Source organism: Trichomycterus rosablanca, chromosome 10, assembly GCF_030014385.1.
Source record: "Trichomycterus rosablanca isolate fTriRos1 chromosome 10, fTriRos1.hap1, whole genome shotgun sequence".
In the NCBI taxonomy this organism is placed as follows: domain Eukaryota; kingdom Metazoa; phylum Chordata; class Actinopteri; order Siluriformes; family Trichomycteridae; genus Trichomycterus; species Trichomycterus rosablanca.
Genome location: NC_085997.1, coordinates 33,305,526 through 33,323,049, shown reverse-complemented (window position 1 = coordinate 33,323,049; position 17,524 = coordinate 33,305,526). Strand labels below are relative to the sequence as shown.

Here is a 17,524-nt window from a genome sequence, read left to right as displayed (position 1 = left end):
GCAGCTGTAATCGCAGCAAAAGGTGGCGCTACAAAGTATTAACGCAAGGGGGCTGAATAATATTGCACGCCCCACTTTTCAGTTTTTTATTTCTAAAAAAAGTTTAAAATATCCAATAAATGTCGTTCCACTTCACGATTGTGTCCCACTTGTTGTTGATTCTTCACAAAAAATTACAATTTCATATCGTTATGTTTGAAGCCTGAAATGTGGCAAAAGGTTGAAAAGTTCAAGGGGGCCGAATACTTTTGCAAGGCACTGTATATATATATATATATATATATATATACAGTGTATCACAAAAGTGAGTACACCCCTCACATTTCTGCAAATATTTCATTATATCTTTTCATGGGACAACACTATAGACATGAAACTTGGATATAACTTAGAGTAGTCAGTGTACAGCTTGTATAGCAGTGTAGATTTACTGTCTTCTGAAAATAACTCAACACACAGTCATTAATGTCTAAATAGCTGGCAACATAAGTGAGTACACCCCACAGTGAACATGTCCAAATTGTGCCCAAATGTGTCGTTGTCCCTCCCTGGTGTCATGTGTCAAGGTCCCAGGTGTAAATGGGGAGCAGGGCTGTTAAATTTGGTGTTTTGGGTACAATTCTCTCATACTGGCCACTGGATATTCAACATGGCACCTCATGGCAAAGAACTCTCTGAGGATGTGAGAAATAGAATTGTTGCTCTCCACAAAGATGGCCTGGGCTATAAGAAGATTGCTAACACCCTGAAACTGAGCTACAGCATGGTGGCCAAGGTCATACAGCGGTTTTCCAGGACAGGTTCCACTCGGAACAGGCTTCGCCAGGGTCGACCAAAGAAGTTGAGTCCACGTGCTCGGCGTCATATCCAGAGGCTGGCTTTAAAAAATAGACACATGAGTGCTGCCAGCATTGCTGCAGAGGTTGAAGACGTGGGAGGTCAGCCTGTCAGTGCTCAGACCATACGCCGCACACTGCATCAACTCGGTCTGCATGGTCGTCATCCCAGAAGGAAGCTGACGCACAAGAAAGCCCGCAAACAGTTTGCTGAAGACAAGCAGTCCAAGAACATGGATTACTGGAATGCCCTGTGGTCTGACGAGACCAAGATAAACTTGTTTGGCTCAGATGGTGTCCAGCATGTGTGGCGGCGCCCTGGTGAGAAGTACCAAGACAACTGTATCTTGCCTACAGTCAAGCATGGTGGTGGTAGCATCATGGTCTTGGGCTGCATGAGTGTTGCTGGCACTGGGAAGCTGCGGTTCATTGAGGGAAACATGAATTCCAACATGTACTGTGACATTCTGAAACAAAGCATGATCCCCTCCCTTCGAAAACTGAAGGTAAAGGTGATGGACTAAACCCAATTGAGCACCTGTGGCGCATCCTCAAGTGGAAGGTGGAGGAGTTCAAGGTGTCTAACATCCACCAGCTCCGTGATGTCATCATGGAGGAGTGGAAGAGGATTCCAGTAGCAACCTGTGCAGCTCTGGTGAATTCCATGCCCAGGAGGGTTAAGGCAGTGCTGGATAATAATGGTGGTCACACAAAATATTGACACTTTGGGCACAATTTGGACATGTTCACTGTGGGGTGTACTCACTTATGTTGCAGCTATTTAGACATTAATGGCTGTGTGTTGAGTTATTTTCAGAAGACAGTAAATCTACACTGCTATACAAGCTGTACACTGACTACTCTAAGTTATATCCAAGTTTCATGTCTATAGTGTTGTCCCATGAAAAGATATAATGAAATATTTGCAGAAATGTGAGGGGTGTACTCACTTTTGTGATACACTGTATACAGGTCCTTCTCAAAAAATTAGCATATTGTGATAAAGTTCATTATTTTCCATAATGTAATGATAAAAATTAAACTTTCATATATTTTAGATTCATTGCACACCAACTGAAATATTTCAGGTCTTTTATTGTTTTAATACTGATGATTTTGGCATACAGCTCATGAAAACCCAAAATTCCTATCTCAAAAAATTAGCATATCATGAAAAGGTTCTCTAAACGAGCTATTAACCTAATCATCTGAATCAACGAATTAACTCTAAACACCTGCAAAAGATTCCTGAGGCTTTTAAAAACTCCCAGCCTGGTTCATTACTCAAAACTGCAATCATGGGTAAGACTGCCGACCTGACTGCTGTCCAGAAGGCCATCATTGACACCCTCAAGCAAGAGGGTAAGACACAGAAAGAAATTTCTGAACGAATAGGCTGTTCCCAGAGTGCTGTATCAAGGCACCTCAGTGGGAAGTCTGTGGGAAGGAAAAAGTGTGGCAGAAAACGCTGCACAACGAGAAGAGGTGACCGGACCCTGAGGAAGATTGTGGAGAAGGGCCGATTCCAGACCTTGGGGGACCTGCGGAAGCAGTGGACTGAGTCTGGAGTAGAAACATCCAGAGCCACCGTGCACAGGCGTGTGCAGGAAATGGGCTACAGGTGCCGCATTCCCCAGGTCAAGCCACTTTTGAACCAGAAACAGCGGCAGAAGCGCCTGACCTGGGCTACAGAGAAGCAGCACTGGACTGTTGCTCAGTGTTTTCGGAAATCAAGGTGCCAGAGTCTGGAGGAAGACTGGGGAGAAGGAAATGCCAAAATGCCTGAAGTCCAGTGTCAAGTACCCACAGTCAGTGATGGTCTGGGGTGCCATGTCAGCTGCTGGTGTTGGTCCACTGTGTTTTATCAAGGGCAGGGTCAATGCAGCTAGCTATCAGGAGATTTTGGAGCACTTCATGCTTCCATCTGCTGAAAAGCTTTATGGAGATGAAGATTTCATTTTTCAGCACGACCTGGCACCTGCTCACAGTGCCAAAACCACTGGTGAATGGTTTACTGACCATGGTATTACTGTGCTCAATTGGCCTGCCAACTCTCCTGACCTGAACCCCATAGAGAATCTGTGGGATATTGTGAAGAGAAAGTTGAGAGACACAAGACCCAACACTCTGGATGAGCTTAAGGCCACTATCGAAGCATCCTGGGCCTCCATAACACCTCAGCAGTGCCACAGGCTGATTGCCTCCATGCCACGCCGCATTGAAGCAGTCATTTCTGCAAAAGGATTCCCGACCAAGTATTGAGTGCATAACTGAACATAATTATTTGAAGGTTGACTTTTTTTGTATTAAAAACACTTTTCTTTTATTGGTCGGATGAAATATGCTAATTTTTTGAGATAGGAATTTTGGGTTTTCATGAGCTGTATGCCAAAATCATCAGTATTAAAACAATAAAAGACCTGAAATATTTCAGTTGGTGTGCAATGAATCTAAAATATATGAAAGTTTAATTTGTATCATTACATTATGGAAAATAATGAACTTTATCACAATATGCTAATTTTTTGAGAAGGACCTGTATATACAGTATATATAAAGAGAGAGAGAGAGACGGTCAGAGTCAATATGTTCGTGACGTCACGTGTTTCGCCAATTTCGATTCGTAATCCGAAATTTGTACGTACGTTCAGTTGAAAAAGATCGTTCGTAACCCGAAATGTTTATATGGTAAACCGTTTGTAACTCAAGGGTCTACTGTATTTACCTGCTTACTTTTTACATTTTTATTTAAGCATTTTCTCCCTGATTTCCCAATTTAGCCTAGCCTATTAATCTTCCGTTGCTGGGGATCCCGATCGTGTCCAAGTAGGGTATATTTTGCCTGACACACGCTCCCTCTGACACAGTCCATTGACCCCATACTTTGGTGGACTCTTGTGCAAGGAGAGTCATGCACTACCCTTCATGTTCCTTCACTTCTGTACAGGCACCTCAGGCTACCAGCCAGGGTCCTTACACAGTTTCAAAGACCCTGCCCCCTTCCTAAGTTTGGTCCTTTCCCAACCAGCAGACTGGTGGTCAATTTTGTCTGCTGCAGGCACTGCCAGTTGCGCCTGGTAGGGGGCACCCAGCTGACCGGTAGCAGAGCTGAAATTCAAACTCGGGGTGTTCAGAATCCCAGGACTGGTGTGCTAGCAAAATATCCCACTGCGCCACTTGGGCACGCCCACCTAATTGTTTATGTAAACCTACTGACAATGTAGAACAATCAGTTCACCCACTGGCAGGTCGCCTGGAGAAAATCATAACCCACTTGTGAAAAAGTAATTGCCCCTTAATTTAAAAACATTGCACAAACTAGAGCAGCAACAACTTTTTCATTTACAGCTGGTACTGTCCTGGTACCAGATACCAGGAGTCCATGTCTTGTGGAGTTCATGTTTGTGTGTGTATGGCTGTGTGTACTGATTCAGGGCGTGAGGAATAAAGTGGTTCTGGTGGAAGACGCTCTGCTGAAGCTCAGTAAGAACCAGTACTCTTTGAAGGAGCTGACCAGCAGGCCGCTGCCGGAGGGAGTGGACCCTCTGCGCCTCGAGCTCTACCTGTCCGATGAAGACTTTCAGGTATCCAGCTCACATCTCTCTTTGTGACTAAATGTAATCTGAGCAGATTTACCCAGAGTTTCCTCAGACCTGCTTGCTCAGCTTCAGTTCAGCTCGGTCATTATGTGATCGAAAAATCTATCGGCCTCCCATTAGGATGTCATCAATCACTTATATCAATCATTTTCCAATAAGTGTGCATTGAATAACATATAGATTCTTATATTATATTTCCATTAGTTATTTTGTTCTGTGTTTAGCAAAGGGTTCAGTTTAGTTCTTGATGGTTTATAATTAAGGCCCTACCTAATTCACAGCCGTGAAAATCGCATCACAATCTGTGAAATGAGCCTTTCCCCATGTAATATGCAATTTGCTGTTTTTTAGGCATGTTCTCCCTTTTTCTCCCGATTTTTAGCACGTCCAATTTTTACCCGATTGCGTTATGCTTCCTCTCTACTGGTGCTGACCCAACATTAAACATTAAAACCGCCTTCTAGTTTTACAATTACTGTCCATTTTATCAGCTCCACTTACCATATAGAAACACTTTGTTGTTCTACAATTACTAACTGTAGTCCATCTGTTTCTCTGCATGCCTCGTTAGTACCTTTCATGCTGTTCTTTAATGGTCAGGACCACTACAGAGCAGGTATTATTTAGGTGGTGGATCATTCTCAGCACTGCAGTGATACTGACATGGTGGTGGTGTGTTAGTGTGTGTTGTGCTGGTATGAGTGGATCAGACACAGCAGCGCTGCTGGAGTTTTAAAATACCATGTCCACTCACTGTCCACTCTATTAGACACTCCCAGCTAGTTGGTCCACCTTGTAGATGTAAAGTCAGAGACGATCGCTCATCTATTGCTGCTGTTTGAGTTGGTCATCTTCTAGACCTTCATCAGTGGTCACAGGACGCTGCCCATGGGGTGCTGTTGGCTGGATATTTTTGGTTGGTGGACTATTCTCAGTCCAGCAGTGACATTGAGGTGTTTAAAAACTCCAGCAGCGCTGCTGTGTCTGATCCACTCATAGTGCTCTGTAGTGGACCTGTGGGGGTCCTGACCACTAAAGAACAGGGTGAAAGCAGGTTAAAAAAAGTATGCAGAGTAACAGATGGACTACAGTCAGTAATTGTAGAACTACAAAGTGCTTCTATATGGTAAGTGGAGCTGATAAAATGGACAGTGAGTGTAGAAACAAGGAGGTGGTTTTAATGTTATGGCTGATTAGTGTATATCTCACCATGTTTAAAATGTCTGTATAAGTATGTTAGAATGTAAACAAAAAAGCTGCTCAGATGGATGTTTGGATGCTGATCAGCTTTTTATTTGTATCTTATTCGTTGCAGACGGCCCTGGAGATGACCCGAGATGAGTTCAGCACTCTCCCCAACTGGAAACAGCTAAACCTCAAGAAGAGCAAAGGCCTCTTTTAGATCTTTCCATGATAAATCCATGACAGGAGGAGCGGGTGGATTTATATGGACATCCAGTTTATGTATAGCATCAAATGTACAGTTAATTTCTTCCCTAATGAACTCTTGCATTGTAGCGCATTAATGTAGCTATCCGGCTTTTATATGAGACGAACAGACTTTCTATTTACCCTAAATATGCAAATATCTATGAATTTGGGATCTTTCCATTTTATGTTTGAATTTATATGCCAGTTTGTACAATGATTTTGTGTCTTTAGGTACTTTTTTAAACAGTTATGTACTTTCATACAACACTAATTTCTTAATACGAACATCATTTAAAGCCAAACATGTACAGTTGCAGAGAAAAACATTGTGAACCCTCTGGAATTACTGGGGTGTCTAAAAAAGCTTCTTATACATTGTTGACTAATATTTTCCAGGTCAACATGAATAATTAAGCCAATAACCCAGACAACTAGGTGTGCAACCTATCCGTATTGGTGGTAGCTGGTAGAACCTCCTTTAGCAGGAATAATGTTTATGTAGGTCAGGGGTGTCAAAATGAGTGTCAAACTCATTTTCACTGAGGGCCACATCTGCATTATGGTGGCCCTCAAAGGGCCGACGGTAACGTATCCTGCTGTGATTGTAGTCTGCCTTTTAATTCTTGGACAATTTGTTGTTTTTCTTGGAGGCTAAATTCTGTGTTTGGTGTAAAAATGCCAAATTTATTCTGTATATTTATAATGTATATCTACATTTATATTGTTCTCCTTTACCACAGACACGGCCTTATAACAAGAGACGTACCGGTTTCTCTTCTTGAAGCACAAACCTGTTTTAATTTTCCCATCTTTCATTAAATTCCCTTCTTTCTGCTTAAATTTTCCCTTCTTCTACATTTTGGGATTATTTGTAAATATTTCTTGTTGTTTCTTGCAACATCACTTGTTGGAAAATCGCTGATGTGGAAACACTGCCATCTAGTGGTGGGATGCCATCACTTTGAGGGACACAAAATCGGCATGCATTGTGGGAGATGCAGTTTATATAGGATTTTACAGTGTATTTTAAGACGATCTTACGTCTTTTAAGCTCTCGCCGAATCCAGCCCGCCACACCATTTTATGCGGCCTGCGGGCCTTGAGTTTGACACATGTGATGTAGATGCTGATGAGACCACTCTGGGATTTCTTGTGTGAACAGTCCTCTTGCCTCGGTCACTCCAACCTCTGTTTTTTTGTTGTATATTATTAATTAGCTGTTGTGTTATCCAACCTCCTTTAAGCTTTAGGTTCTGACCACTACCCTGTACTTCCTCTGTAGTCGCCCCATACAATGATTTTCCCTCCACCTTATGTTACATTTAAATTGTGCCTTTAGACATAGCCGTTTTCATTTTCGCCTCATTGTCTCAACTATTCCCCGAAGCTTCGTCACAGCAGTGTTAAAGACGTTATGATGGTCTTCTACAGTCTAGTGATAAGCAATAATTCTAAGCGCAGTTGTTTTCTCACGTTGTACCACTAGGCAGTACCACTAGGCTTAGATTGTATACTGTTACAACTGTAAGTCGCTTTGGATAAAAGCGTCTGCTAAATGCCGAAAATGTAAATGTTGTGCCTTAACATTAAAATGAATGAACACTCTTATATTGGGCGTACAGCTTCAGCAAGATTTGAGCAAATCTTACAGATTTATACTGGTCTTATACATAAAACTTTGAGTTCTTTGGTGGTGCACGCTGTGCTATTGATATAATCCTTGCAGGACATCAAATCCTAGAACAAAATAGCATTTTTTATATAGTTTGTCTTGTTGTGAATAAATAAATGCTTGTGTAGCTTTATACTCTTCCATTAATTGCAGACTCAAGACATTTGTCTTTTTTATTCATCAGAACACTTATTAGACTTTTTTGGCCAAAGTGTTTGCATATTTTCCAGCCTAGATGGTAAATTAAAATCAATGTTACCAATGAATAATTTTTTAATGTGTTATTATATACAGTATATTAATATGACTGGGATGATGATTACACTTGAATAATTCTAGAGGGTTCACAAACTTGTTCTTGCAGCTGTATGTTTAATTACCATGTTTTACAGTGTTACATTGTCTCTAATACTGTGGTTTCCAGTATATACTACCTATATCAATACAAATATCAATACCTGTTGGCTTTTCTAAGTGAATATGATGTGCAGTTTATGAATCGTTCCATGGTGTGCATGCTGTTTAGTGACTTTTGTTTCATTTGCCAGGAGTGTGTTGCCAAACTAAAAGGACCGTTCTGTATTCGGCACTATGTTCAAGTGACAACTGGATCATTAAACCTACCAGTTTACAAAACTACCAAGGTGTAGCCTCACGTTTGTGGAATAAATGGATTTATGATAAAGCATTTTAAAGCTGCAATGTCACTGAACATTACCGAGGAACGATTTTCTGTCACTGAATCACCCGAATATACTGTACAAAAGTGGACCAAATAAAAAAGAAACTTGACTTGTATGTTTGGAGGAAGCTAAGGGATGCTGTTAACCTACACCGACGAGGCATAACATTATGACCACCTTCCTAATATTGTGTTGGTCCCTCTTTTGCTGCCAAATCAGCCCTGCAACTGTGATGCTCTGTGTATTCTGACACCTTTCTATCAGAGCCAGCATTAACATCTTCAGCAGTTTGAGCTACAGTAGCTTGTGTGTTGGATCGGACCACACGGGCCAGCCTTCACTCCCCACGTGGATCAATGAGCCTTGGTCGCCCGTGACACTGTCGACGGTTCACCACTGTTCCTTCCTTGTACCACTTTTGATAGATACTGACCACTGCAGACTGGGAACACCCCACCAGAGCTGCAGTTTTGTAAATGCTCTGACCCAGTCGTCTAGCCGTCACAATTTGGCCCTCGTCAAACTCGCTCAAATCCTCACGCTCACCCATTTTTCCTGCTTCTAACATCAACTTTGAGGATAAAATGTTCACTTGCTGCCTAAAATATCCCCCCCACTAACAGGTGCCGTGATGAAGAGATAATCAGTGTTATTCACTTCACCTAATGTTATGCCTGATCGGTGTATAATGTATGTTGCCACATGCTAAATACATTGGATCAATGGTCCCCAACCACCAGGCCACTGACCGGTACTGGCCGCACAGAAAGAATAAACAATTAGAGATCGCTACAAAAGCAATGAAAACACTGCTTCCAATTCCAACAACAAAGCAGACTGGACATCAAGAACACACTCCAGGTGTTATTGTCTCCTATCACCCTTAGGTGGGAGTGTCTCGTTGCAGTGAAACAAGCTCAGGGTTCCCACTGATTTTCCATCATTGGTGAGCAGTATTGTTATGCACTTTGTGTTTTTTTATTATGCTCATTGTATAATTTTATTTTAAATCCTCCCACCCCTGCCAGTTTGTAAAATTATATCTTATATGAAACTGCTCCGGGTTGCAAAACGGATGGGGACTGCTGCTTTAGATGGTATAAGAAGCTTGTTGGTGGTCAAATGTTTCCTGTGCAGAGACGATTAACAGCGAGCAAACATATTGCAGTTTTACAGGAATGCGTGCACCCTGTGGTGCAAACAGCCTTTCATATCGATGTCCCCATTTCGCCTGCTGCTGATATTAATCAAAAGTGGTTTGACGAACACCAGGATAAATTCTATCATCTTTCATGGCCTCAACAAACACCAGATTTAAACATCGTTACTCTTGTATGGTTTATTTTGGAGTAGATGTTTAACCCCTTGAATAACTGGAACATGCTGCTATTAAGAAATGGACCAACATCCCAGCAAAAACCATTCAGGACTTTCCGAGAAGCATTGGGATGCCGGTCCTACTCCTTATTAGTGTCTTAGATTCACTTATCGCTACACGCTGTCATAACATTAAAACCACCTCCTTTATCAGCTCCACTTACCATATAAAAGCACTTTGTAGTTCTACAATTACTGACTGTAGTCCATCTGTTTTTCTACATACCTTTTTAGCCTGCTTTCACCCTGTTCATTAATGGTCAGGACCCCCACAGGACCACCACAGAGCAGGTATTATTTGGGTGTTGGATCATTCTCAGCACTGCAGTGACACTGACATGGTGGTGGTGTGTTAGTGTGTGTTGTGCTGGTATGAGTGGATCAGACACAGCAGCGTTGCTGGAGTTTTTAAATACAGTGTCCACTTACTGTCCACTCTATTAGACACTCCTACCTAGTTGGTCCACCTTGTAGATGTGAAGTCAGAGACGATCGCTCATCTATTGCTGCTGTTTGAGTTGGTCATCTTTTAGACCTTCATCAGTGGTCACAGGACGCTGCCCACGGGGCGCTGTTGGCTGGGTATTTTTGGTTGGTGGACTATTCTCAGTCCAGCAGTGACATTGAGGTGTTTAAAAACTCCAGCAGCACTGCTGTGTCTTATCCACTCTACACACTCTATACCAGCACTACACACACACAGAGTCCTGACCATTAAAGAACAGCATGAAAGGGGGCTAACAAAGCATGCAGAGAAATAGATGGACTACAGTCAGTAATTGTAGAACTACAAAGTGCTTCTATATGGTAAGTGGAGCTGATAAAATGGACAGTGAGTGTAGAAACAAGGAGGTGGTTTTAATGTTATGGATGATCAGTGTAAATAAACCAGATGTTTTTCACTGACATGTACAGTTGTGGTGTGTTATGGGTAAAACAGAGCTGGGTGTATAGTATTTAGACCCCGTTTCTGTGATAACAGTGCACTTACTCATGAAGGAAAGGACTAGCTGGAGATAATTCTGTAGTGGGGGTTTCTCAGAGTCAATCAGCCTTCAATTTGAGGTTCCAGAGATGTATTCCTGTGTCTGCAGACGTCATTAGAAAAGCCATCGAGGCCGCAGTGAGACTGAATTGAGATTGGAGTGTGATTGCCTATAGGGAGATGGCTGAACCAGTAATGAACCCTCTGGGGTGAGTAAATGGACACATCACACTAGACTCTGAGTCCAGTTAGAAGGAATGGAATCGTCCAGTACATTTTCAGAAGTCATCTGGACTGTAGCTCAGTTCTTCAGCTTTTTCATTTTTTTCCACCTGTGTATGCAAGCGCACTAAATTAGCTAAACTAGCAAAGCAACATCCATGAGTTCAGGAGTTCGAATCCATGCTGCCACTGTCGGGCCCTTGAGCAAGGCCCTTAACCCTCTCTGCTCCAGGGGCGCCATTTCGGTTTCCTCCCACAGTCCAAAAATATGCAGTCTGGTTCACTGGAGACACTGAATTGTCCTATAGGTGAATGGGTGTGTGTATGTGTGTGTGTCTGCCTTGCGATGGACTGGCACCCCGCCCAGGGTGTTACTGTGTGCCTTGCGCCCATTGAAAAGCTGGGATAGGCTCCAGCACCCCCTCGCAACCCTAATTGGATAAGCAGTTAAGAAAGTGAGTGAGTGAGTGTTAGTATTAAGGTACAAGCCATGCAAAGAACTGTGATCTGGTCTTGAACCCAGAATTAACATGATATGCACTAGACCAAGGTGAGTCGCGAGCCGAAAAAATGGGTCGCAAAAAATAATAAGAAAATAAGAAAAAAATATAATAATAATAAAATTATAAATAAATAAATAAACTTGTAAGCAAATGCCCTATTGTGGAGTCTAGACCAGGGGTTTTCAATCTTTTTCGACATGCACCCCCTTCCATGTGCCAACCTTGAATTTGCGCCCCCCAAACCCCCCCGCAGAGCATCTCCCACTATACACCTCTCCTAAAGACACACACACACACACACACACACACACAAACATGTCCTATAACAGCAGTCATTGTTTTTGTCACTGATTTATCTTCACTGTTAGCCCTATTTTAAAGTTTTGCTAGCCAATGGTCTTTTTTTTCAGACTGAGCTGGATAACATTAAACGTGCGTGTGTGGTCAGCAATACTAATCAGATATGTCTCCTGTGGGTAAAAAAATCAATCGCTTTAGTCTTTAAAGTAAAAAAATCTTGTAATGTCGTGCCCCCCTGGACAGGCGCTCCACAGGTTGAAAACCCCTGCTCTAGACTCACTGTAGCCCTGAATAGCTTTAAATGGTTACTGAAGATGAATGAATAAGTAACTGAATTCATTAAAAAAGTAACAACAACATTGTTTTGAAATATGAAAGGTAAGGAATGTAGCCTCAGTTTTTGGATCATTTTTCATTTTAATCAATTTCATTACTAAGTTTCGATACACAATAGTATCTTCCACAGAGTAACATCTAGAATCTGTTAATTGCTACAGCAATAAAATTTACTTATTAATTTTTTTTTTTTTTTTACTTTTCACTATCCTGGTCAAATCCACATGGATCATGTGCCATTTAATACTGGGCACAAGGGAAGAACCCACATTTTACACACTGGAACAGTCCCAGTCCTCCCCTGAGACAAGCACATGGACTCTTATGTTTTTATTGACACTGCACACCCCCATGGTCACGCCCCTTCCCTCTGATTCGTCCTTGTGTTTTATCATACTTACCTGTTTCCCATGTATTCCAGGATTAACCAGTGTATGTACTGTACTGTAGTTCCCTCGTACCCTCTTTGTGCAGATTTCGTTGTCTGGCATTAAGGTTCTTCATGTTTCTTTACTCCTGGTCTCTTTTAGTGTTTTTCTGTAGCCTTGGTGTTTCGCTGTGTTGTGTTTCGCTGTGTTGTGTTTCGCTATGTTATGTTTAGCTGTGTTGTGTTTAGCTGTGTTGTGTTTCGCTATGTTATGTTTAGCTGTGTTGTGTTTAGCTGTGTTGTGTTTCGCTGTGTTGTGTTTCGCTGTGTTGTGTGATTTCTCTCTCTGTTTCCTTTATTTATAACCAGTATTATCTGTTGTTAATTTAGCCTATTCCCTTGTTTTCTGTGTTTGGCATTATGGTTAGCATTTAGCATAGGGTTTAGCATTTCATGTTTCTTCCAAGATTAGCTTAGAGATATGTTCTTTGTTCCCTGTTTAGCTCTTGGGTTAGCATTTAGCATAGGGTTTAGCAATTCATGTTTCTTCCTAGATTAGCTTAGTTAGAGATATGTTCCTTGTTTAGCACTAGGGTTATTTAGCATTTAACATATTGTGGCGCCGGCGAGCAGGAAGGATAGCGTCAGGGCCGCAAGTGAGCTGCCTTTGGCAGTTCATTCAGTGGTTTAAGAACAGACACCCATTCATACACACATACATTCATACAACAGACAAACATATAAGCTGCCTATCCAACCCTCACCGCAGCCACCCCACTCCCAACAACGGGATACACTGCTACGGTGAGCTTAGACACCACTGCCGCAAGGCTTTCTGGGTAAAGCCCGTGCCCGCCCCCAGTGGCGACGCTACACTGCCCCCTTCCTAATGGTCAACCGTCCCGGTGACCCACTCACCAGCGTCCACTGGGTGGCTCCATGTCCGGACCGCACCCCATTACACTGCTGAGCCGCCGTTCTACCCACTGCTGCACCTGGCCTACTGGAACACCGCACTGACCCGATCAGTGGGCAGGGCACAAGGAGACGAATACCGTCCTCCCAGCCACCAGTAACACATGCCCCCGCAGCAACACCTGGGCTAGCGCAATCGGACAGATCGGGCATATTGGCCCACCAAACCATCAGAGCTACCCAAACACCACAATCCCACTTCTGACACCAATGTGGCGCCGGCGAGTAGGAAGGATAGCGTCAGGGCCGCAAGTGAGCTGCTTTTGGCAGTTCATTCAGTGGTTTGGGGACAGACACCCATTCATACACACATACATTCATACAACAGACAAACATATAAGCTGCCTATCCAACCCTCACCGCAGCCACCCCACTCCCAACAACGGGATACACGGCTACGGTGAGCTTAGACACCACTGCCGCAAGGCTTTCTGGGTAAAGCCCGTGCCGGCCCCCAGTGGCGACGCTACAATATTTTTATTTAGATTAGATTAGATTAGATTAGATTCAACTTTATTGTCATTACACATGTACAAGTACAAGGCAACACAATGCAGTTTAGCATCTAACCAGAAGTAAGTGCAGGATGTACAGTATCTGTGATATACATTATTTACAGGATACGGGCAGTGGTATGAACAAGCTATACAGGTTATTTCTTCCTGGTTTAGCTTAGTTTAGGGATTTGTTCACTGTTCTCTCTGTTCTGCATTAAAGTTAGGATTTAGTGTAGAGCTTAGCATTTCAGGTTTCTTTCTAGTTTAGTACCTAACTTTTAGTTTAGGGATTCTTTTGTGCTGTGTTTAGCATTAGTGGTTACCTTAGCATGGGGGTTAGTTAGATTCGTCCTTTATTGTTCATAGTGCTTTTAAGTTTATCATAGTTTTTTCTTGTTGTGTTCTTGCTGTGTTTGGTTTGTCTTTTGTTTATTAAAATCTATCAAATGTCTTTGCACTTGTTTCCTGCCAACTCAACCAGTCTATACAGACACACTCATCACCAAGGGTAAGTTTTAACTTAATTACATTTTTCAGCAGTAGTTTACCACCATCGATACTTTTTTATGCTAACTACCTTGTCAGTCCCAGGGCATCCATATTGTTACCAAGCTTTGATTGTACATCAGGTTTTTAAGATTTGGAGCTTGGTAATTGAGAATTTTGGAAAAGCACTTGACCGCTTTATTACTTGGCTATTTCTGTATAATCATAAGTAAATGTATTAGAAGGAACCCTGCTGTGCTTTTGCAGACTGATTGTTGCTGGTCATGAAGTGAAGTAGCAGCCACTGTAAAGTTACTTCATTATGAAATGTTTGCTTTGTGCAGGTCAGTTACTGTCCAAAAATTGTCTTAAAACACTGATGGAAAAAGCACAAACCTGCAGGACTTGAGATGACCAACATACATTGATGTATGTGTTAGGACCTTAAAAAAAAAAAAAAAACCCCAGCATTTACAAGCTTAAACCAGCAATAGACTGTAACAGTAATTCGATAGCAGAAACTGCTTTAGATCAGCAGTCGGTCAGGTCATGGTCACCTTGAGTCCACTGTCGCACAGAAACACAGAGGCAAGAAAAGTGCATCACACTGACTCGCACCTCATAATAATTTAGAACAGTCATCCTACAGCAGGGTTTTTTTTCCCAGAGGTGGTGAAAACCACACACACAACACGGTAAACTCTGCTTTTTTCATTTCTTCATGAGCCTTCCTCTGATTTAAAAAATCAAATTTTTTGGGATATTATTTGAGGTAATGCAAAAGTGATCCATCTGGGGCTGCTTTATTTATTTAATTTATTTATTTGACTTCACATGCAGAAATAAACCATTCTCAGTTTTTTTTTCTAATTAGTAATGTTTGTTTATTAGGATTTTAAGATCATGTTTTACACTTTGGTTCCATGCATGACAGGACAGGTAGTTACAGGTTACTCATGATTTATCAGCTCGAATTCAGTGTCAAACACAGTCATGGGAAATTTTGTATCTCCAGGTCCTGGGTTTGATTCCTAGGTGGATCAGTCTGGGTTCTTTCTGTGTTGTGTTCTGCATATCTGGGTTTTCTCCAGGAGATCATTTCTGGAAGTCATTTCTGCCCACAGCGGTGGCAACCTACAATGACTCTCACTGGTGCAAGAGAAGGACGCAGAACCTATAATAATAATACCACAAGACAATAACTTGATCACTTGGTACTACCTGTTCCACAATTTACACGTAGTAATGTTCCTATTTGCACAGCTTTAATTGCACAATTTATGTAACTGCACCTCTAGGCTCCCTCCTTTTCAGTTTTTATTTTTTGTTCTGTTAGGTAGATGTTTTATATTTTTATTTTTTTAATTATTATATTCTATTTTCTTTTTTATATATTTTGTAGATTTTATATCTTAATTCTTATTCTTTCCTACCCCACTGTAATGTCATTGTGTGAAGTTTGTTTGATGTTTGTAATAATTGTAATTGCTGCTGCTACACTGCAATTTCCCTTCGGGGATCAATAAAGAAAATCAATCAATCAATCAAGATCCGGTTTCCTTCCACAGTACAAAGACGTGTAAGTGAGGTCAATTGGAGTTACAAAATTGTTCATGACTGTTTGACATTAAAACTTGAACTGGTGATTTTCCTGTACCCAGTAATTACCTGTCCTGTCATGATTTGTTTGTTTATTAGGATTTTAACGTCATGTTTAACACTTTGGTTACATTCATGACGGGAACGGTACTTACTCATTACACAAGGTTCATCAGTTCACAAGGTTATATTGAACACAGTCTTGGATATTTTAGTGTCTCCAATTCACCTCACTTGCATGTCTTTGGACTGTGGGAGGAAACCGGATCACCCGGAGGAAACCCACACGGACACTAGGAGAACATGCAAACCTAACAGAAATGACCCGGACTGCCCCACCTGGGGATCGAACCCAGGACCTTTTTGCTGTGAGGTCACAGTGCTACCCACTGAGCCACCGTGCCGCCCGTCCAGTCAGGAATGTAACCAAAGTTGATGTGTTTAAAATGAACAGATCAAAGCATTTATTTATTTATTAGGATTTTAACATCACACACACTTACTCTCTCACACTTGTATGGGTGAAATCACCACTAGAGCAGACAGCAGTGACTGGCACTTGTAAAATAACGGACTGGAAGATTACTACTGTCATTCATGTATTTATTTCCACTGCTGTGTACGACCCCAGTCCCAGTAGGCTGCTGAGCAGATCCTCTCATAATGCTCGGCTTCTGGACGTGACAGATTATAGTATCTAGAGTCAGATGTCGAGCTGATAGCAGAGTGATGGATATAACAAGCCTGTCTTGAAGTTCTTGGTTGATCTGAAGTGTGCCTGTATCCTTATCTTTCCAAGGAAAGAACTGCTTATTTACCAGCAGCTAATAGAAGCAGGTTCTCTCTGTTTCAGTTTGAGTGGCATTAACAGCTTTTCGCTCGACAAAGCACGTCAAGACTAATCACGACAACAAAAGGAAGAACCCTCTGTTCTAGAAAATCCGTGTCAGGCAGTCTGCGCAAAGAAAAGGTTAATGCTGCCATGTTTTCTTCATCTGCATAATAGGATTTTGCTGTATAGCTTGACTGTAGAAAAAAACATCAAAAAAGCTGGAATGTCCTTGATTCACTAGTCAGGTTGAATGAAACAGTCTTGGGTATGTATTAAATAAAATAATAAATCTGTGCTGCATATAACGAGAGTGAATCAGAGCTGCAACAGCCTTGAAACTGATGTGTTTTCTCAAGTGAATGTATGAGGTGAATAACAGTGCATCCAAGTAACATTACTAAGAAAAATATTACAGTATTTTTTAATACAGTAAAAAGTGTTTGTCCCATTTAAAAATTCCTCTATTTTTTATGTCACATTTTTTTCTTTCAAAAAAATAAAGCGAAGTGGGTAGCACTCTCAACTCACAGCAAGAAGGTCCTGGGTTCGATCCCCAGATAGGGCGGTCTGGGTCCTTTCTTTGTTGAGTTTGCATGTTCTCCCCGTGTCTGCGTGGGTTTCCTTCGGGAGCTACGGTTTTCTCCCACAGTCCAAAGATGTGCAAGTGAGGTGAATTGGAGATGCTAAATTGTCCATGACTGTGTTTGATATTAAACCTGAACTGATGAATCTTGTGTAATGAGTGTAACCAAAGTGTGGTTTGACGTTAAAATCCTAATAAACAAACAAACAAACAAACTTCAAATCAAACTACTTTTAAAATT

General features: G+C 41.7%; 2 protein-coding genes across 3 annotated transcripts in view; one reads left to right on the top strand and one right to left on the bottom strand.

The window, feature by feature from the left end:
• The window catches only part of svild (supervillin d), a 123,430-nt gene extending 115,253 nt beyond the window's left edge, over positions 1-8,177 (top strand). For both annotated transcript variants that reach the window (XM_063003195.1, XM_063003194.1), the window contains exons 27-28: positions 4,271-4,420; positions 5,751-8,177. In XM_063003195.1, the coding sequence (XP_062859265.1) occupies positions 4,271-4,420; positions 5,751-5,837 (237 nt within the window). In that variant the 3' untranslated portion in view covers positions 5,838-8,177. The remainder of the gene's footprint in view (positions 1-4,270; positions 4,421-5,750) is intronic.
• hectd2 (HECT domain containing 2) overlaps positions 1-17,524 on the bottom strand; it is a 385,857-nt gene that overhangs the window by 37,902 nt on the left and 330,431 nt on the right. The window lies entirely within an intron of this gene.